Consider the following 20,134-nt stretch of genomic DNA (forward strand, 5'->3'; position numbering starts at 1 on the left):
AAATGTGGAAACGGCAGGTGAGAGAGCCGAGTCCCGAACCCACCAATGGGAGCGTCACGTTGACGCTGTGGCGTTGACGCTACCTCTAGTGCAGCTAATTGTTAGCAACAGTGTAACAATATTGTCAAAAGAATTCAGAGGTTTTTTTTAAAGTCTCGGCTGTACGTCATTTTTTGCTGAAAATGTTGTTTGTCCGCCTTGTCAACGTGACTTTTAAGGTCAAGAGGCTTTAATTTTGTGCTTCTCTTTGCTACTTTTGATCTTGCTTCCTCTTTCGGATTCTTACTCATTCACACGGCCATCTTTTTCCAGGACTTCCTTCCAAAGGCCACATTTGCCCAATGGTGATTTGCCTCAGGAAGGAAAATTCGATGAAATGTACTTGAATGACAACTTTTGAATCTGACAAACATCCCTACCGTATCTGACTGGGACAAGGACATTGGACGTGAAATAAAGGCAGGAGGCTGGGATCTACTTTTTCTTTACCTTTAATGTGAAGCGGCGCGACTCGGTCAGGAAACCAAAGGTTTGGGAAACTCTTATCTTTTTTATTTTTTATTTTTATTTTTTTTTTTTGGTCACGCTTGCAGCAGCGAAGTCCTCTGCTCGTCCATGCGCCCCCCCTGGACACGCAACAGCAATGAGAAGAAGTCCTCGTCGTCCATGGGGCCCGGCGCCCGGCTGCGCTGATCCTCCAGACGCCCTTGAGCCTTGACGGGACCCCAAAGAGGCTTTGAAGCAACGCGGGAGAACCGCGCGTCCCGTCCCCAAACATTCCCGGTCGGCTGACCATTTTTTTTTCATTCACTGACAGCCCACGCCCCCTTCAAACATTATTTTGGGGGCCATTTCTGGGTCACTTCCTGTTTATTTGGGGTTTTTGGACCGACGGTGACCCGCGAATGTCCCGAAATGAAGAGGAAGTGACTCAAAAATCAACAAGAAGTACATTTGCGATGGCGGGCTGAACATTTTTTCATTCAATGTCAGCAAGCCCGCTTTAAACATTATTTTTGGGCCATTTCTGGGTCACTTCCTGTTTATTTGGGGGTTTTGGACCGACGGTGACCCGTAAATGTCCCGGAATGAACAGGAAGTGACTCAAAAATCAACAGAAAGTACCTTTGCGATGGCGGGCTGAACATTGTTTCATTTAATGTCAGCAAGCCCGCTTTAAACATTATTTTTGGGCCATTTCTGGGTCACTTCCTGTTTATTTGGGGGTTTTAGACCGACAGTGACCTGGGAATGCCCCAAAATGAAGCAGAAGTGACTCAAAAATCAACAGGAAGTACCTTACGATGAGGCCATTTGCCATGGCGGGCTGAACATTTTTTCATTGAATGTCAGCAAGCCCGCTTCAAACTTGATTTTTGACCATTTCTGGGTCACTTCCTGTTGATTGGGGGCTTTCGGACCGACAGCCATTGTTCCCGAATCAACAGGAAATAGCTTGAAGTAGCCTAAAATGGCAACTATTTTTATCTGGAGTCCCATTTTTTTCTGGCCTTTGGCGGCTCCACCCATCATTTTCAAGCGCGGCGAGGTGTGCTCCTTACCTGCGTGGCGAGGATCATCTGGTAGAGCTCCTCCTTGGCGGGCATCTTGGGGGGGCGCCGCATCAAGGACAGCTGCTTGAGACTGCCCCGGAAGCCGGAGCCTTTCCGCTTGTTGGGGGCGGGCGCCGTGGCCCCCGCCGGCGTCTGGAGCAAGAGCGCCCGTTGGCCGTCCAGGCGGCGAGCCTGCGCCGTGGCCACCAGCTCGAAAAACTCCTCGCGCTGCAGCGACGTCAGCGACGTCAGCGAGGAAAAGACGGCTGGCGGCGGAGACACGGCGGTTAATCTCCTCGGCAACCGGCCGCCGGGCGCTCGGCTAAAGTGGTCACCTCTGCGCTTGGGCATGGCGGAGTTAGGCTCAGAGTGGCAGCGCCTCCTCCTGGCGGCGCCGGCGCCGCCGGCCTCGTCCAGGACGAAGGAGCAGCGCTGGTCGTTGAGGCGCCGCCCCTCCTGAAGGGCGCACAGCAGCTCGTACAGCGACTCGGGAAACTCCGGCGTCAGGGAGGCGCCCTGTCGACGGCGAGACGCACTTGAAATGCACTTTGGGAACGAATGGCGCCGCGCTTGGTTCTTTGCTAGCTAGCCCCCGTGGCTCACTCGCTAGCTATTCACTTAGGCCACGGGAAACCCACTGTTTCCGTTCATTGTGTGTTTGTTGGTTTCATGGTACTACAGGTCATTTCCTGCACATTTTGAGTCACGTCCTGCACATTTTGAGTCACTTCCTGCACATTTTGAGTCACTTCCTGTACATTTTGAGTCACTTCCCGCATATTTTGTGTCTTTTCTTGTTGCTTTTGAGTCACTTCCTGCACATTTTGTGTCATTTCCTGTTGCTTTTGAGTCACTTCCTGCACATTTTGTGTCATTTCCTGTTGCTTTTGAGTCATTTCCTGCACATTTGATCATTTCCTGTAGATGTTGAGTCACTTCAAGCAGATTGTGTGCCATTTCCTGTTCATTGGTCAGTTCCTGTAGATTTCTGATCACTTCCTGCACATATTGTGCCATTTCCATTTTCCTGAGATTGTGTCATTGGCAGGCCAGACTCACCTGTTGATCCACTTGATCCAGGTGGATGCGGAAGAGGCGACGGGCCAGGTCCTCCGTGCGGCGCTCCTCCGGCCGGGCGTCTATTTGTCCCGGGGCCGCGTCCGCCGCATCCGCCGCGTTGACCTCGGTGCGCTCCATGGCCGGGGGGGCGTGGCCAAGTACAGGCGAGGTGGAGGCGTGGCCGGGGACGGGGAATGTGGGGGCGCCCCGCCGCACCGCACTTCACTTTTCTTTGCTTGCTCAAGTCTGAAAAGGTGGAAAGAGGTCCAAAATGGGATGAATGAGGTTGCGCAATCAAAGTCTGCCTAGCAACAAGCTCTTGTCATTTCAGGTCATATTATTTATTTTGCTTTTAAAAAACAAAACAAAACAATTGTGGGTTTAAATCACGAATATTTGGGGTGGAATGTCATGAGTCTTTGATATTTTTTCCTGTGTGATCAAATGTTTTGACATTTCTAGTCTTACTTTGACCTTTTTTCTACTCGAAAATCTCTTTCATTTGCCCCAAAACAAGCAGTTAGTGGCCCAAAACCCTAGGGATAATGTAATGAGAAATAAATAAAAGTAATAAAACACTTTAAAAATGAACGACAGCTTTAACACATTCAGATACATCCGTAGAAGTGAGTATAAAATTAAAAAGAAAACAAACTCAATTGATAAATATGAATCAAATGGATTTTAAAAAAGAATAAACAAAGTAAATAAAAGGTGCTCATGACATAAAAAGAAAAGGAGAGTCAATGACAAATACTATATTCATAGAAATGAGATAAATCCACAATATTGAAAGTAATGACACTATCAACACAGTTGAAATAAGTGCTGAAATTAAAAGAAAAATGTCAATAAAAAAAGAACATAAATAAATAATATTAATAAGAAGATATATATATATTTTAAAATAAGGAGCACTGATGAAAACTAAACTAAACTAATTGACTTGAAAGAAAAAAAGATTTAAAAAGGCAATTGAGTCTCAGGCTTATTATGAAGTGGCTGTTTTTGTCTTCTTGTAAAAAAGTGAAAGCAGGCCAAGGCATGTAGCGGCAAATACGAAACATTCCCGCAGCTGCCCGGACAAGTCGGACGTACAAGAATGCTCAGCCAATCCAATCGTACCTTACGGCCTCCTCGCGTGGCCGCCGTCTTCTCCGACAAAATCCACAGCGGCCGGCGCTACTTTGCTCGATTCGTCGCCGTTCTTCTGGCTTCTTCTCTCCTGTCTTCCTGTTTACTGTTTTATCGGTCACACGCTCACCCCTAAAAAAGCAGAAGTGACAAACACCCTCTCGGCGGGCCGTCGGCCTCGGCGTTTGGGAGGAGATCGGCGTCTCGACTCGTGTTGAAACAGGCGCGCCAGCTTCTTCTGATAGCAATGTGGTTTGGCTTCACTTCCTGTTGATTTGCAGCTTAAAAAAAAAAAAAAAAAAGAGAAGTGAATGAGTTGAGACTGCTGTATTTTCATCCAGAAAATGGCGGCAAGGAGATGCAAATGAATGTCAATGATAGCAAATGGACATTTTGATGTCAAATAGGGATCTACAAAGCCACCTGCGAGTCTCAATTGGTCCCCGGCCCGAAGGTTTAACACCATTGGATGAGTGACGTCAATGTGATTGAATTGAATATACCATTATTCTCATTATACAAGTGCAATTACATTTTAAGCTTCACAATAGAGTGCACACATAAGCACTAAGTATAGTCCTAAAAAGATTTATATGCAATAAAAATGAAGTGAGGTAAAAAAAAAAAAAAAAGACTACATATAAATTGGTTAGCAGCACGTGAGTTAGCTAAGGTGTTTGAGTGCAAGATAAAAATGTGCAATGCTAAGACCAAACTAAAAGTCTGAGAAGATTAATATATAGAAAATAGAGCAATAGGAACAGTTGTTTTTTTTACTTAGTTACTGACTGGGGCGGTCGCTACGTGCGTCCGCCGTCGCTGGGCGACCTCCGGCTAGTCGGTCGGTCGGACGCTCGCGGCGCTGCTTATCGCCACCTGGTGGTGGGAGGGGGAAGAGGAGGAGGAGGCGGCTGCGCCGGCGGCGGCGGCGTGGTGCTTTTGATCGGTCTCAGCAAGTCTCCTCAGTCGGGCAAGCGGCAGTCGTCGTCGCCGCCACTGCGGGTCGCTCGACGAGATGTTGCAGCAGCAGCAGCCGCAGCCTCTGACGGCCAACGGGGCCTCCAACGGCCGGGGCCTCGCCATGAGCGGACACCCCGGCATGGGGCCGCACCACCGCTCCGCCGACGAGCCGGCGGCTGTGGCGGCAGCGGTAGCAGCGGTAGCTGCAGCAGCAGCGGCGGCGGGCCTGGAGAACGGCACCGAGAACGGTCACGAAGCCCGTCGGGACATCGGTGACATCCTGCAGCAGATCATGACCATCACCGACCAAAGTTTGGACGAGGCGCAGGCAAAGTCAGTCAACCTTTGGGGCATTTCATTCTCATTTTACCAACTTGATTAATATTTGTCCTTTTTTGCGGTCTTAACTGGGAAACTTTCCACAAGTTCTAATGGGTTTGCAGCCTTCACTCGCGTACTAAGTACTTTGACCCACACGGACTCCAACATTTCAAGTCGAATATGTGACGATAAACTGTCGTATTTTGGTACATTTCTTGGTCTATGATTTGAGACTGCTTTTACATAAGCTAACCTGGGAGGTAGCCATTGTTAGCTGGTGAAGCTAAGCCAAACAACTTCACCGAAAAAACACGAACGGCGGCTGCCGAGCGCTATCAAACACAACTTTACTGACTTCACATGTTTCTATGAAAGACAATGTATGAAAAATAAGCCATAGAAAGCGTGTGAGTTGACGTATTTAATGTTTTCGCTTGTGTTGACTACGTCCTGTCCGGCAGCGTCTGTGTTATTAGCATTTAGCTAACTAGCTACTTGCTTCTTATATCTGCGGTGAAACTTGACAACTTAAGTATTTTAATCCTTCGAATAGACTTAGCAGCCAATAGTTGGTATTACGAATAAGGGACCATGACTTTTACTATACAACTAAATAAAATGACCTGTGAAATATGTATGGTAAGTATTTTTTAGTAATGCTGCCTCGTAACATGCATGAAATCAAACTCCAAATAGCTCTCAAGTCACATTTATTTTTATTTTGAGTAGCTCTCTTGTCAGCCAGGCATTTGCTCCCAAATGAACTTTTCATGGAGCACACATCAGTTTTGGCAAATAAAAACACACACATTTAAAAACCTTCGTACTCTTTCGTAATTCAACTCATTGGAGGCTTTTGATAGTGATAGGTGTCCTATTCCACCGCCAATGGCACTGAAATATGATCATTAAATGCTAGCATGTCAGTAAAACTGGTTTGGATATTTAGCATTCATCATTATTACTGAGTTTATAATTGGGGAAATAAACAAGAAAGAAACACGAGTAGGTTTTAGTAGTTTTAAATTAGTATTAAAAACACATTTTTGATGAGTTGACTATCAAAATAATGTGTGCCTGTCATTATTGACATGATAGCTCATAAAAAAATATGGATCACGTACCAAACGCGGGCTGATCCCATTGGCGGGAAATCACAATTGCATAAACGTGCGAGACAAACTGGAAGAATGATGCTATGTGATTTAGCCTGCGGCTAATGACAACTTTTTTTGGACTGACTTTGGTATTGCGTTGCTAGGAAACACGCGCTCAACTGCCACAGAATGAAGCCTGCCTTGTTCAGCGTGCTGTGTGAGATTAAAGAGAAGACAGGTACGAACACACACACACGAACACACACACACTTGTGCCAACAAATGAGTTCATTCCAATTTGGATGTATATATTTTACCAATTTTCATCATCATTGCAACACAAAAGCCAAGAAAGTCATCCTTAGCCCGCTATTGCGCAAAACTTTTTTTTTTTTACCCCAATGTAGATTTCTTTTCAAATCCAATACGGCTGGAAAGACCATTTTTCATAATTCTGTCATCGCATATGGGTTGACTTTTTGTCCGGGTCCTCTCCTCAGGCCTGTCCATGAGGAACAACCAGGAGGAGGAGTCCCAGGACCCCCAGCTGGTGCGTTTGGACAACATGCTTCTGGCCGAGGGCGTGGCCGGGCCCGAGAAGGGGGGCGGGGCGGCGGCGGCCGTGTCGGCGGCCACCAGCTCGGGCGGCATGTCGCCCGACAGCTCGCTGGAGCACTCCGACTACAAGAGCAAACTCAGCCAGATACGCGGCATCTACCACACCGAGCTGGAGAAGTACGAACAGGTCGGTGGCTTGGGACGCATATTCCAAAAAAGTTGCTTTTTTTTGTCTTTCTTCTCGTGCATTTTTTTTGGGGGGGGGGGGACTTGTGCCCCTTATACTGAAGCAAGTACGGACCCGTTCGCTCTGAAATCTACCGTATTTTCACGACTATAAGGCGCACATAAAAGTCTTAAATTTTCTCCAAAATAGACAGGGCGCCTTATAATCCAGTGCGCTTTATATATGGACCAATACTAAAATTGTTATCATGATAAAATCAAATAAATCAGTCGATAGGACAACTACGGCAAGCAGCCCCCGACTCTACTATTTTCCCATAGATAAAGTACTCATACCTGTCAACCTCTGCCGATAACTGCCCTTATAAATGATTATGATTCCCCTTACAAACCCCCCCAAAACCTTACAAACACCGTACGAGTCGTACGGTGTTTGTAAGGTTTTTTGGGGGTTTGTAAGGGGAATCATAATCATTTATAAGGGCAGTTATCGGCAGAGGTTGACGGGTATGAGTACTGCGCAGTGACTGCTGGGATTTATAGTTTTTTTTTGTCAATACACCCAATGGATTGTGGCCTGGTGATCGGCATCATTACTAGCTAGCTACTATTTGCGAATGGACTGTGGCCTGGCGATCGACATCAACACAGTTGCGAACCATGGAAGACAGCCTTAGAATAGTTACGCTAGCTACTAGCTAGCTACTATTTGCGAATGGAATGTGGCCGCCTGGACGAACGTATAAAAGTCAGCGTTTTCGATGGCTAATTTGGACAATTGTTCAATTGGGACACAGAAAATGAGGACTTTGATGGATTGGTGGGTGATGATGACGTTAGTACATTGTAAAATGGCTAAATGAAGTACAACCCAACTCAGTCTTGCTTCCGTTGCCTTTTTAAAAACGTGTTTTTAGCGTGTGGGTGTATCGTGCATTTGGTGCATGTAGCACCAAATGAGTGTGTTCGCCGTTGTAGTATATTGGTACTATTAGTGCAAAGTTATCACAGCCGTCAACCTGGGTGTATTGACAAAAGGACTATATATCCCAGCAGTCACTGCGCACCGGAAATAGCGTCTGGGGCCGCTTCCGTAGCCAGCGCTATTACGGTTCGATATTCATCCATAAATAATATATATATGCCATGCCTGGCTGCGTCTAAAAAACGGTGCGTCTTTTGTGTGTGTCAAATACAGAAATAGCACTCGTTATTGACACTGCGGCTAAAAATACGATGCGCCGAATAGTCGTGAAAATACGGTAATTGTCGTGATCGGGCTTCTGGAGAGATTGCTTAACGAGTTGATCATTGGATTCAGGTGCGCTCGTGGGGGGAAGGGAGACGTGGGAAACGGACTGAATGATTACGCTTGCTGAAAAATACAGCCTCCCCCAGCCCAGTTACGATGCATTGTGGGACTCCCAGACATTTATTGCCCAAAAAAAACGTTTTTTTTAATGACAGGCTTGCACCGAGTTCACCACGCACGTGATGAACCTGCTGCGGGAGCAGTCGCGCACGCGGCCCGTCACGCCGCGCGAGATCGAGCGCATGGTGGGCATCATCCACCGCAAGTTCAGCTCCATCCAGACGCAGCTCAAGCAGAGCACCTGCGAGGCCGTCATGATCCTCAGGTCGCGCTTCCTGGACGCCAGGTGAGCGGCGGGAGGGGCCGGGCCGGGCCCGGGGGCCCGCGGACACCCGTGTGACGGCGCCGCCCGCTGTCTCGGCAGGCGCAAGAGGCGCAATTTCAGCAAGCAGGCCACCGAGGGGCTCAACGAATACTTCTACTCGCACCTGTCCAACCCGTACCCCAGCGAAGAAGCCAAAGAGGAACTGGCCAAGCATTGCGGGATCACCGTCTCTCAGGTCAGAAGAAAATTCCGTCCGTCTGGCGTTCGACCTTTCATGGGACGCGTACGAGTCGTGGCGCCAAGAAACGCTCCGCTTTCCCGGCGCCAGGTGTCCAACTGGTTCGGCAACAAGCGAATCCGCTACAAGAAAAACATCGGCAAGTTCCAGGAAGAGGCCAACCTTTACGCCATGAAGAACGCCCTGGGGCCGCGGCAGGGCGACGACTCGCCGCACACCCCCAACTCCACGGGTTAGCCCTTAGCTCGTCTACAAAAGGCCCCGTAGGGTAAATTTCACTTCCTTTTGACACGGGGAATCTTTCAGGCTCGGGCTCTTTCTCGGCCGACCTCTTCCTGGGAGTCCCGCCCGTCAACGGGGAGGCCGCCTACCAGATGGGGGCGCAGGTGGGTCGGCGTGGCGCAAAAAGCCGAGCTCGTGCCTGTCTTCCCGGCGCGAGTTCGACGCCGCTCCTCGACCACATCTTAACGTTTGTATTTCCCTCCGTCGCCAGGGCAACGGCGGCTGGCAGGCCCGGGGATCGCCCCCGCCCGGCGGCTCGCCCCGCAGCGACCGTTCGGACAACTCGGACTGAGAGAGGGCAACGAGGACAGAAGGAATGACGCCGCCCTTGCCCGCTGAGTTTCCCCTCCTCGGTTTGATTTTGTGGTGGTGTGCATGAATCCGTTCTTCTGAATATTAGCGTCAGGGCTTGTCCTATTTCCACTCCGTGTCATCGCGGAGGGACGGACGGATGGGCGATGGACGGCCGTCCGCCGCCCCGAGCGCCCGCCATTGCTGTTTTCTGAGGGGCGCGAATGAGGCAATAGAGAAAATCCAAAGAATTTGTACGTATGTTTGTTTCTCTGTCTTTTGCTTCTTGCTTTTGTGGTTTTCTACAAGGCGGGGTGTTGTCTTTTTTTTTTTTTTCTTCTTCTGTACAGTGGTTTCAACACCTGTATTCTCTCTACCTCTTTTACAATAAAGACTGTGTATTCACACGCGCCGCCGCCAATCCTCTTTTATTTCTTGTGTTGTTTATTTTTTGTTCAATATTTTCTATTTCCCAAGAATTTTTTTTCAAGATTTATTCATATATTTCCTCTTTTCACACCAACAGGAGGATGACATTGGTTGGACGTCTATCATTGTCAATGGCTCTCAAAGATTTAGGCCACTCAATGCCTTTTTTTTTTTTAAATAGGACTTTTAAAAATCGTTTGTCTTTTTTCATTCACAGTGTCAGTATTATTATTTTTTTTAAATCTATGATGGATAGGCTAAAATCATGATCAAAATGATACATTCCCACATTTGATAAATATTCAGGATTTACCTCGAACAGTGGAATCCCTGCTTGGACCGTGACCCGGAAGTGCTCTTTGTTGATGACAGTTCGTTTCCTGTGGCTTCGCCGCTCATGTGCAGCCTTATTTTCGTTTTCTTTCCCACAAAATACTGCAAAGTGTTTGACTCGGGATTTTTTTCGCCGTGTTTGAGAATGACCGCTGCCGTTGTTTAAGTCCCGGCGGAGCTTAAAACAAGGTTTGTCGCTGTTTGCTAGCGGAAGGACGAGCTCGCCGTCAAAGCAAGGTTTGTTGCTATCTGTTAGCTAAGATGCTAAGGCAAGGACGAGTTGCCTTGTTCTCAAGTAAAAGTATCGCTTTTCTCCCTTTTTATTCGTCATAATGAACTAGAAAGCGCGTGCACGTCGCGAATACGATTTTTGTGATTTGATTAATTTTTTTTCAGAAGCAAAAAGCTCGTTAATATTTTTTTAAAGCAATACGTATTACCTATATATTAGTATTATTACCTATTACCCAATAGGACTTACGCAAGTGTGCAATAATTGATCTTAACTCCATTTGAATAATGCACTAATTTGTGGTTAATTTGTTATGCGTTAAAATGACAGCCATAATATATTTAACAGTCGAATTTAATTCACAATTTTAATGGAAATTTCCCAATGTGTATTGGATATATAAATATATCATTAACCGTTTTAGAAATGGATAACAATAAAATATACAAATAATATAAATACATGTTATTTATAACGATGCACTTTACAGAGAGCTGCATATTTAAACTTTGTTGTACCTGTGCAAAGACTTGACATCTATTTTCTAAATGTTTTTGTTCCCCTTTGGCCTTATTTTCAGTCATGTCGCTGTTCCAAGGGCTGAGGTTGACGGCCCTCTCCAGCTTTTTTGAAGGCAAGTTGCTTGAGTACACTGATCCAAATTGACAGCACCTTTAATTTTCTGAGTAAAACACATTGATTTTAATTGATGTATATTTTTAAATGACCCAAAAAAAACAGGGATGAAACTCCCTTTAAATCCGATTTGAATTCATTTTGAATTGCTTTGTGGCTCTCTTAGCAGCGTCCCGGCACGCCTGGGCCCGCTTCATGCCGAGCCGGCCCATGGCCACCCTCAACCAGATGCACCGGCGGGGCAAACCGTCGAAGCCGGCGCCGTCGATGGGCGCCACCTTCGGCCGGCCTCAGATGAAGGCGGTGATCCTGAAGACGCTGATCCGCAAGCCCAAGAAGCCCAACTCTGCAAACAGGAAGTGCGCGCGCGTGCGGCTCTCCAACGGCAAGGAGGCGGTGGTCTTCATTCCCGGCGAGGGCCACAACCTCCAGGAGCACAACGTGGTCCTGGTGGAGGGCGGGCGCACGCAGGACCTTCCCGGCGTCAAGCTCAAAGTCGTCCGGGGGAAATACGATTGCGCCCACGTGATCAAAAAGAAGCAGTGAACAAGCCGTGCCAGGCGATGGCCCCTTTCCACCGAGGGAGCTTTTGACTCTAATGCCCTCGTGTCTGTAGAAATAACACGGATTTACAGGGACCTTTATAAATCATTTTAAAATCTAAATGACATTAAGATATTACACTTGGGAAAATGTCTCAATGGTTTTGAAAAGCCATAAACTAAATAAAAAAACGACACTTAAGTGGATTCTACTCTTTTGGAATAATCAAATAAAAAAAATGGCTTCTTTAAAATCATTAGATATACAAAGAATACTTTGAAAAGCCATAAACTTAATAAAAAAACGACACTTAAGAAGATTCTACTCTTTTGGAATAATCCAATTAAAAAACGACTTCTTTAAAATCATTAGATATACAAAGAATACGTTTTGAAATGGACCTTCCAGGTCTGAAGCGGAAGAAGGTGCTTTGACTCGTTTGGCTGAATGCGGAAATGGTGATGCAAATCTCCTCAAAAAATAAAAATCCGCGAAGGAAGAACGACTGAAATGCAACATTCTACGCCAAGTTTGCGTACACATTGTTACGGCAAGCGCGTTTTCCCATACTTGGCAACCAACTGGCGTCACCTCTCGAAAGCAAAATGTTTGAAAACTTCCTCAATAAAGTATAACACGGCTTGATATTGATTGATGAATATTTTCGTGGATTGACGTCTACTTATATGTAATCACCTCTTCTTGAGAGAACGGTTCTTTCATTTTCCACATTTAAGTGCGGGTATTCAGCATCCTAGTCTGGCAACCCGCCGTGCACGTTTCGCGGCTGTCTCCCAGATCTCGCGATAACTTTCCGCGCCGAACTACCTGTAGGGGAAGAATGGCCGCCCTCGTCGCACTGACCGCAACAGAGCTCCGCGCGAGAGGCACTCCGGGCGTCTGTAGCTGACCGGGAAGAGCACAAATCGCCGGGCATTCCTCTCACCCGGTGTCCGGGTCGGATGGGTAGAGAGAGGGACCTACAGGAAAGCCAAGACATTCGGCGGAGACGAGCTACCGCCGCAACTCGGACGGAGGCTAGTCTTGCTAGGCGGCTAACAACACGGTTGGCCATTAGCGCTCGGGGCTTCGAGCCCGCTGTAGCCGTGACGAACGGAGCGTTTTTCCACCCGAGGGTCGTCGAGGCCAGAGCGGACATGAGCGGACCCGGACAGGACAGCGAACCGGAGGCTAAAGTCCTTCTTATCAAGCGTTTGTACAGGTACGGAAGGAGCCGGGCCACACCGCGCCAATTGCTTTCGCTTGCTAGCTGCCTTTTCAGCCCAATTCGAGAGGTCATTTCGGAACCTTTATCACGAGGAATGCGAGTCGTCAAGTCATTTTTTTGGTCACCTTCGCCCTCAAACTTTAAATGTGCCGAGGCTATTGTTTGACTGAACCGAAAGGAAGCTCGGTTTTCCTCACAATTCGACGTCATTTTGTGGTCTGACTCAGTAGCGTCATGTCAAATTTGACAGGCATCGAATCCATTTCAATGGAGGCGGCTGGCATTGAGCACTGACATTAACGGCGATAGACGTCCGTTCCAATTGCACTTCGGGGCGTTGACATCCCCCGGTCAAAAAGAATTGGACGTTTATCGCCGTCAGGGGTTGCCAAAGACCGAGTAGGCCTTCCACAAACATTTTGCTTTGATAGTCAATACCGATTAAAGTTAAATTTAGTTCTGAATCACGCGCCAAAAGTCTTCCCCTATTGACACGCTTAAGCAATTTCAAAATTGGAAATGTAACCAACTGATGTCGGGCAGGGCGGTGGTGGAGTCGGTGCACAAGCTGGACGCCATCGTGGGCGGCAAGGCGTCGTACCGGGAGGTCTTCAAGCCGGAGAACATCAGCCTGCGCAACAAGTGGGTGTCCAATCGGTGCGCCCCGATCGACGTTTTGATGGCTGCGCTTTGTGCCCTCAGACTGAGGGAGCTGTGCGTCAAACTGATGTTCCTCCACCCCGTGGACTACGGCCGCAAGGCCGAGGAGTTGCTCTGGAGGAAGGTCTACTACGAAGTCATCCAGGTCATCAAGAGCAACAAGAAGGTACCGACGGACAAAAGCGCTCCGTGCCGCTCCACCCGGCCATTTTCATTTCCATTAAGATCCCTACAAGCACTAAATCAAATCCACTCGACTTGGTAAAATGTCCACGAGCCGCGAGCGAGGCCGACGGCTAACGTCGGGCGCTGTGTCGGCAGCACGTCCACAGCCGCGGCGTCCTGGAGTGCGCCTACCGCACGCACCTGATGGCCGGGGTGGGCTTCTACCAGCACCTGCTGCTCTACGTCCAGTCGCATTACCAGCTGGAGCTGCAGGACTGCATCGACTGGACGCACGTCACCGACCCGCTCATCGGTAGGCAGGCTGCCGGCGCCATCCCAAGCGAAGGGATAGCTAAGAAGCCATGCCCCTCCCCCTCTCGCGCAGGCCGCAAGAAGGCGGTGTCAGCCTCCCCTAAGGAAATGGAGTGGGCGCAGACGGCCTGTCATCGTTGCCTGGTTTACCTGGGCGATCTGGGTAGGCGCCCACTTTCACTGATGCCAATGGACGTTCAATCCGGGGCAATTTTTGGAGCCTTTTTATCGATGTGTTTCCAGCACGCTATCAGAACGAGCTCGCCGGCGTGGAAGCGGAGAATCTGGCCCAGAGGTTCTACCACCAGGCGCTCTTCGTCATGCCGCACCTGGGTGAGTCAAGTTGGAGACTTGGCGGCAAATTGCCAGGATTGCTCGTCCGTTAACGCTCCCCTCCTACAGGGATGCCTTTTAATCAACTGGGAACGCTGGCCGGAAGCAAGTTCTACAACGTGGAGGCCACCTACTACTACCTCCGCTGGTAAGCGGGCCAGGGTGGGCGCTTTTCGGGGTAGCCCCGGCCGGCCGGCCCCGTCCTTCAAGCGCCGTTTCTCCCTTCCTTTTGGATCTCCAAGCATCCAATCGGAGAGCCCCTTCGAGGGCGCCTACGGCAACCTGAAGCGCCTCTTCGACAAGGCGTCCAAGATGTACCAGCAGGTGAAGAAGCAGGAGACCAAGAAGCTGTCCCCGGCGCGCCAAAGGTGAGGACGGACGGGAACGTCAAAATGGCCGCCCGAGATAGTTTGACTTTGTTGTTTTGTTGGCCGGCAGATCCCGAGACATCAAGCGTCTCCTGGTGAGCTTCATGTACCTTCAGAGTCTGCTGCAGCCTAAGAACAGGTGTGGTGACGGGCGTTCCGTGGCGTTTTGAAGGAGGCGCCGAGCCCGAGCCGAGCCTCCCGCTCTTCTTTCAGCACGACCGAGTCGGAGGTGACCTCGCTGTGCCAGTCGGTGCTGGAGGACTTTAACCTGGTGCTCTTCTACCTGCCGTCGTCGCACACTCGCAACGCCAGCCCCTCGCCCGGCGAGGAGGACGAGGAGCCGCCGCCCCAACACGGCGCCGCGCTGCCCGACGCGCTGGTCTTCAAGATGGCCGTGACCTGCCTGATGGCGGTGAACGGCCTCAAGAGAGGAGGTGAGCGAGCGCCTCCGTCCCGGGCCCCCTTTTTGGGTGGGACGTCCCGCTTGACCGGCTCCGCTCGCCCGCCGGCAGGATCCAAGCAGTACAGCGCCGCCATCGCCTTCACGCTGGCGCTCTTCTCCCACCTGGTCAACCACGTCAACATCCGGCTGCAGGCCGAGCTGGAGGAGGCCGAGAGCCCGGGAGAGGAGCCGCCCGGCGTCCCCGCCGCAGGTGCCCGATTCGCGCAATTGGCCAAATTCGCACGTCCAGGCACCTTCAATATTTGTTCTTCCTTCTTGTCTAGACGAGCTGGACGGCCCGGGCGAGCGTCCCTTGCAGAATGGCTCGCTGGAGCCAGGGGACCACGGCGGCGAGGAGGAGGAGGAGGAGGAAGATGGCGCCACCGGCGTGCCCAAGCAGCAGAAAAAGAAATACGCCCGGCTGTCGCGCCTGCGCCGGCGGAGGAAGGACCGCGGCGGTGAGGACGAGAGCGACCTGAGCGAGGGCTTTGAGAGCGAAGATGACGACGATGCCGCCGCCGCCGATGAGGAGGAAGACCGGGCCCGCCCGGCTGGGGACGTCGCCGCCGCCCCACCCGCCGCTCGCCCCTCGCCCGCCGTCCCGCGGAAGGAATGGCCCAGCGGCTCCGAGGAGGAGGAGGAGGTAGGCGTCGGGCCAGGTGGTGCGATTCCATGTGGCCAACCCGGAACCTACGTACGCATCACAAAAAGCAAAAGCTTCCACTCCGGCACGGGGCTAAGCGGAGCTTGTCGCCCCCAGGAGGAGGACGGCGGCACGGCGTTCGACGCCGAGACCGACTCGGACATGAACAGCCAGGAGTCCCGCTCTGACCTGGAGGACATGGAGGAGGCGGAGGGCCAGGGGATGGCCCGGGGCGAGGCGGAGGAGCGACCCGAGCGGCAGCGGGAGGAGGGCGGCCGGGGCCAAGGCGAGGGTGACGGCGATGGCGAGCGGGCCACGCCCCCTGGCGCCATCAGCAGCAACCTCCAGGCCATGTCATCGCAGCTCTTCCAGGCTAAGCGCTGCTTCCGCCTGGCGCCCACCTTCAGCAACATGCCGCCCGGGCCTCGACGGACCCCAGACCCCCCCGCCGACACCGCCGCCCGGCCCCCCGCGGCCACCGACGAGGCCGGCGCCGCCAACGGCACCAACGAAAACGGTAGGAGCCGCTCGGGTTCCCCGTCTGTGGCGCTTCCAAAGTGGCGCTTCTCCGTGGGCTGAGCTGAAATGGTCGCCGCAGAGACGGAGTCGGACTCGGAGGGCAGCCGGGGCGGCGCCCCATCGCCGCCGCCGCCGGTGGCCAGCGAGAAGACGCTGGCGGAGAAGCTGGAGATCCTGAGCAAGCAGGGCTTGATGGGGGCGGTCAAGGTGTTCGCCGACTGGCTGGGCAGCAACGGCGACGTGGCGGCGGCCTGCGCCCGCAGCTCCCAGAGCCTGTGGAACCGCCTGTCGGTGCTCCTCAACCTGCTGCCGGACGCCCGCCAGATGTCGGAAGCGGGCGCCGTCCAGCGGCCGGACCTGACGCGGCTGCTGGCCGAGTGCGAGACGCCGCCGCCACCGCCGGGCCAGGGCGAGACGCGGGCGGCGGTGCCGACTCCGACGCCCCCGCTGCCGGAGGATGTGGCGCTGCGACACCTGCCCGCCCTGGCCGCCGCTCACCGCCGCCTGGATTTTGCTCGGCGCGCCGCCTCCCTCGGCCCCCTTCAAGAGGTCAAATAAAAGAAAAACTTTTGTTTCTTTTTATTGAAATTATTTTTGGGTATGTAACAAATGTGATTTTTGTTTTCTGTTTGTTTGTCTAGTGCGTGGTACGCGTGTGCTGCATCCGCAGTTTTGGCCACTTCCTGACCAGTCTCCAGGGCAACGTGCTGCACTTCAACTCGGAGGCGGGCATCTTCACCAGCGTCAGCCCGTCGCCGGCGGACGACCTCGCGCGGCAGGCCGAGGCCCAATTCCGGATGGTGAGAGTCGCTCGCCGCCATTTTGACCGCCAGAGATCGGGAGCCAGCGTGGCCCAAACGCAGTCAGTCGTCGTCTTTACAGACGCTCCCCTACTAACGAACGAGTTACGTTCCGAGCGATCGTTCGTAGAGTGAATTCGTTCGTCAGTTAAAATGAAGTTTAACTTCCTTTTGGAAGATGTACTGGATGCTTAAGGAGATGATGGAGGAAGAAGAGGAGGATTTTATATCATGAGAGGGTCTTCGTCGTCGCTAGAATGGCCTTCAAAAGTGACTTCCTCCTCCGTAACTTCAATGTAGACAGAAGTGGAGGGTCGAGGAAAAGAAGATGAGGCTTGATGAGTAGTATCTTCCTTGGAGGATTTACTAGAAAGTGGCCCAAAGAAGCTATCTAATGACGATTGCAGTTTTCTTTTTTTCATCATAGATGATGAGGTAGCACTGTATGGCATCATTCAATTGATTTGCAACCTTTGTGCAACGTTCAATATTTGGGTCTTGCTGCTCCAAGAGTGCCATGGCTTTATTTAGTTTGGTCTCAAATTTCTTCATGGGGACAGGCGTTTCTTCCTCCCCCTCCCCCCAGAGGTAGGTGGATGCTGGGTGAGCTCTCACAGCGCCAGGCGTCAGTATTAGCGGTGGAAAGAAGCACTACTCGGAAAAAGGCGCGCCATACAAAATCCAACTTCCGAATTTACAGCATCTTTTTCCGAACATTTTTCGACATATGCCATATTTGCAGAGATGTTCGTATATACCGTTGTTCGCAACTCGAATGTTCGTAAGTAGGGGAGCGTCTGTACTCTGTAATTGCGTCTCCCATTGCTAACCGTTTAACGTGGCGCCGCCTTCCGCCTTTGTTTGGCTCCAGGCGGAAGAGGAGGCCCGTCGAAATCGCCTGATGCGGGACATGGCTCAGCTCCGTCTCCAGGTTTGACGCTTGCCGTTTTGACCCGACCGTCCTTCGCCGCCGTCGCCATTTTGACCCAACCGTAACCGCCTGCCGTAGCTGGAAGTGTCGCAGCTGGAGGGCAGCCTGCGGCGCCCCGAGGCGCAAGCGTCCGTGTCGCCCTACCTGGTGCCCGATGCCGCCGCCCTCTGCCGCCATTTGACCGCCGTGCGACAGCTTCTGGCCAGCGGACGCTTCATCGTCATCATCCCCAGGACCGGTGAGTGAGTTAGGGGTTACGGCGGGGCGCCCCGCAAAACCTCGCCGTGACCCAATGTGGTTGACGGGGCGGGACAGTGATCGACGGATTGGACCGGCTGAAGAAGGAAAATGCGGGGGCGCGCGACGGCATCCGTTTCCTGGAGTCGGAGTTCCGCAAAGGCAACAGGTGCGTTTAAGGGAGGGGGGGCAAAACCATTTAAAAGAAGAAGAAAAAAAGACCCTTTTTAGATCTCCAAGTCATCCCGTGTGTTTATTTTTGTTTTGCGTCAGGTACATCCGCAGCCACAAAGAGACGGGCCGAAGTTTCGAAAGAGATAAGCTGAAACGACAGGACTTGGACGCCTGGTACGACCAATCATTGGGCGGCGTTTCCAAAAGGAAAAGCCGATTTGATCTTCCCGTCCTTCCGTCAGGCAACTGTACAAGATGGTGGACAGCTGCCGCCAGCTGACCGTCTCCCAGGGCAACGACGACGACGACACGGCCGGCATGGTCACCCTCCTCACCGGGCATTCGCTGGACGACCTGTGCGGACGTTCCGCCGCCATGGAGGTGGCTCGATAGATTTGGACGGATGGCAAAAAAAGCCCGGATATTTCAACTTAATGTTTTTCTTTTTCTTTTTTTTCTCCAGTCCGCCATGCAGGCCGTGAGCTCGGCGGGAATGGAACTAAAAAACGTGGCCGACTTTTACCGCCAGTGGAAGGAAATGGGCTGAAGCCAAGCAGCTCTCTCTCTTTCTCTCTTTCTCTCGTTTTCTCTCTCTATCTCCCTCTATTGGCCGCGTGCGTACCTGCGTCTCCGAAACAAAAAAAGACTCCCCCCTCTCCGTTCCCTCCTTCTGCCCTCTCCCTCAAGAAAAAAAAAAAGCAAACGACCTCCGAACGAAGAAGCTTATTCGGGGAGCAGAAACGCCACGAGAGCGGCGGCGGGAGTTCCCGTCCCGTCCCGTTCGGGTCGGGAACCGGAGAGCGGGCGCACGTACGCCAAGCCAACAAAAAGAATCCACGCACGGGAAGTGATGTCATTTGGGTGGCCCCGCCCAGGGGTCCCGCACCTTGTTTTTGGACCGAGAGCGGAGGCCATTTTGGAGAGGAAAGCCGAGCCAAAAAAAAGCACAATCGGCAACGGCAAGCTAAGATGGGCATTTAAAAATAGCCGTTTTTTTCCCCTTCCTTTCTTTTAACCCATTGGCTGCTGACGGCGATCGACGTCCAATCCATTCGAACTAGGTCTGTCAGCGATCGGATTGGCTGTCGATCGCCGTCATTGGCGGCCAATGGCTAGCGTCATTTTCACGGGCGACTTGGGCCATGGGGTCATGGGTCAAACACCTTTTGCTTAGCCACAAAAATAGCATTTTTAATCTGGGGGGGAACTTAATAAAAATTGGGATGTGGGGTGTCATTACGAATTGGATAAAAAAATAAAAGTCAACTAAAAAGACTTGATCTCAAGCGGCTTAACCAAAAGTTGACTTGCATTTTGGGTTTATATTGTGAAATTCCCCACCATCGCCCAACGCCCTCTTATTTATAAGATGTATTTTGGGGGGGGGGGAACTTGTGAGGTCCAAACAAGGAAGAAATGATGCTATCGGCTCTGCGGTCAGTTTTATTTTTGTAGCCAAACGATAACGCTGTTCCGTTTTTGGTTTTTGGACACGAGGAGGTGGAAGGGAAAGGCGTCTTATTAATGGAAGTGTCACTTAAAAAGTGGAATGCGGGTAAGCGTCCAATCGTACGCAAAAAGACAAACTGCCTCTGTGTGTTGGTGGACATTTTTGAACAATAAAATGAAGGGAAAAAATGAGATCCCTTTTCTCTCGGCTATTTTGTTGTATCTCCAATGATGAGGTCTCAAATGACTTGGTGCGCGAACCTGTTGGTAAAATAAGCTTTTATGTTGAATTCCACCAACGTCATACGCGCACGTGTGTCCTGTTGTTGTTGATTTCTACGGGAAAGGAGGGGCGTGCCTGGCGGTCACGTGTGCGCGGAACTG

At 51.2% G+C, this 20,134-nt stretch overlaps 4 protein-coding genes across 7 annotated transcripts; 3 read left to right on the forward strand and 1 right to left on the reverse strand.

Moving 5' to 3' along the window:
• Positions 1-568: 568 nt before the first annotated feature.
• On the reverse strand, positions 569-4,603 carry LOC144073398 (uncharacterized). Of its 2 annotated transcripts, none has more exons than XM_077599166.1 (6): positions 4,536-4,603; positions 3,738-4,027; positions 2,613-2,858; positions 1,889-2,069; positions 1,563-1,819; positions 569-713 (listed from the first exon to the last, which is right to left on the reverse strand). In XM_077599166.1, exons 3-6 carry the CDS (start codon positions 2,748-2,750, stop codon positions 582-584), a joined length of 708 nt encoding a protein of 235 aa, XP_077455292.1. In that variant the 5' UTR covers positions 2,751-2,858; positions 3,738-4,027; positions 4,536-4,603; the 3' UTR covers positions 569-581. The 2 variants fall into 2 exon arrangements, with proteins under 2 accessions (XP_077455292.1, XP_077455293.1); XM_077599167.1 differs by lacking the exon at positions 4,536-4,603 and adding an exon at positions 4,170-4,463.
• A 22-nt stretch (positions 4,604-4,625) lies between these two features.
• pbx2 (pre-B-cell leukemia homeobox 2) lies at positions 4,626-9,737 on the forward strand. Of its 2 annotated transcripts, XM_077599162.1 has the most exons (8): positions 4,631-5,039; positions 6,289-6,362; positions 6,625-6,869; positions 8,336-8,526; positions 8,605-8,740; positions 8,834-8,975; positions 9,050-9,129; positions 9,237-9,737. In XM_077599162.1, the coding sequence occupies exons 1-8, from the start codon at positions 4,762-4,764 to the stop codon at positions 9,315-9,317; spliced, it is 1,227 nt and encodes a 408-aa protein (XP_077455288.1). In that variant the 5' UTR covers positions 4,631-4,761; the 3' UTR covers positions 9,318-9,737. The 2 variants fall into 2 exon arrangements, with proteins under 2 accessions (XP_077455287.1, XP_077455288.1); XM_077599161.1 differs by having other exon boundaries at positions 4,626-5,039; positions 8,605-8,975.
• A 335-nt stretch (positions 9,738-10,072) lies between these two features.
• Positions 10,073-12,134, forward strand: mrps12 (mitochondrial ribosomal protein S12). 2 transcript variants are annotated; one of them, XM_077598658.1, is made up of 3 exons: positions 10,073-10,315; positions 10,891-10,944; positions 11,113-12,134. In XM_077598658.1, exons 2-3 carry the CDS (start codon positions 10,893-10,895, stop codon positions 11,490-11,492), a joined length of 432 nt encoding a protein of 143 aa, XP_077454784.1. In that variant the 5' UTR covers positions 10,073-10,315; positions 10,891-10,892; the 3' UTR covers positions 11,493-12,134. The 2 variants fall into 2 exon arrangements, with proteins under 2 accessions (XP_077454784.1, XP_077454785.1); XM_077598659.1 differs by having other exon boundaries at positions 11,116-12,134.
• Positions 12,135-12,283: 149 nt separating this feature from the next.
• On the forward strand, positions 12,284-18,905 carry smg5 (SMG5 nonsense mediated mRNA decay factor). The gene is made up of 21 exons (XM_077598661.1): positions 12,284-12,711; positions 13,261-13,359; positions 13,420-13,543; positions 13,699-13,855; positions 13,928-14,017; positions 14,098-14,187; positions 14,257-14,335; positions 14,430-14,555; positions 14,626-14,694; positions 14,769-14,989; positions 15,068-15,208; positions 15,282-15,691; positions 15,758-16,157; positions 16,239-16,708; positions 16,801-16,959; positions 17,831-17,890; positions 17,969-18,128; positions 18,206-18,296; positions 18,401-18,475; positions 18,544-18,682; positions 18,765-18,905. The coding sequence occupies exons 1-21, from the start codon at positions 12,452-12,454 to the stop codon at positions 18,846-18,848; spliced, it is 3,504 nt and encodes a 1,167-aa protein (XP_077454787.1). The 5' UTR covers positions 12,284-12,451; the 3' UTR covers positions 18,849-18,905.
• Positions 18,906-20,134: the final 1,229 nt, after the last annotated feature.

Source organism: Stigmatopora argus, chromosome 4, assembly GCF_051989625.1.
Source record: "Stigmatopora argus isolate UIUO_Sarg chromosome 4, RoL_Sarg_1.0, whole genome shotgun sequence".
In the NCBI taxonomy this organism is placed as follows: domain Eukaryota; kingdom Metazoa; phylum Chordata; class Actinopteri; order Syngnathiformes; family Syngnathidae; genus Stigmatopora; species Stigmatopora argus.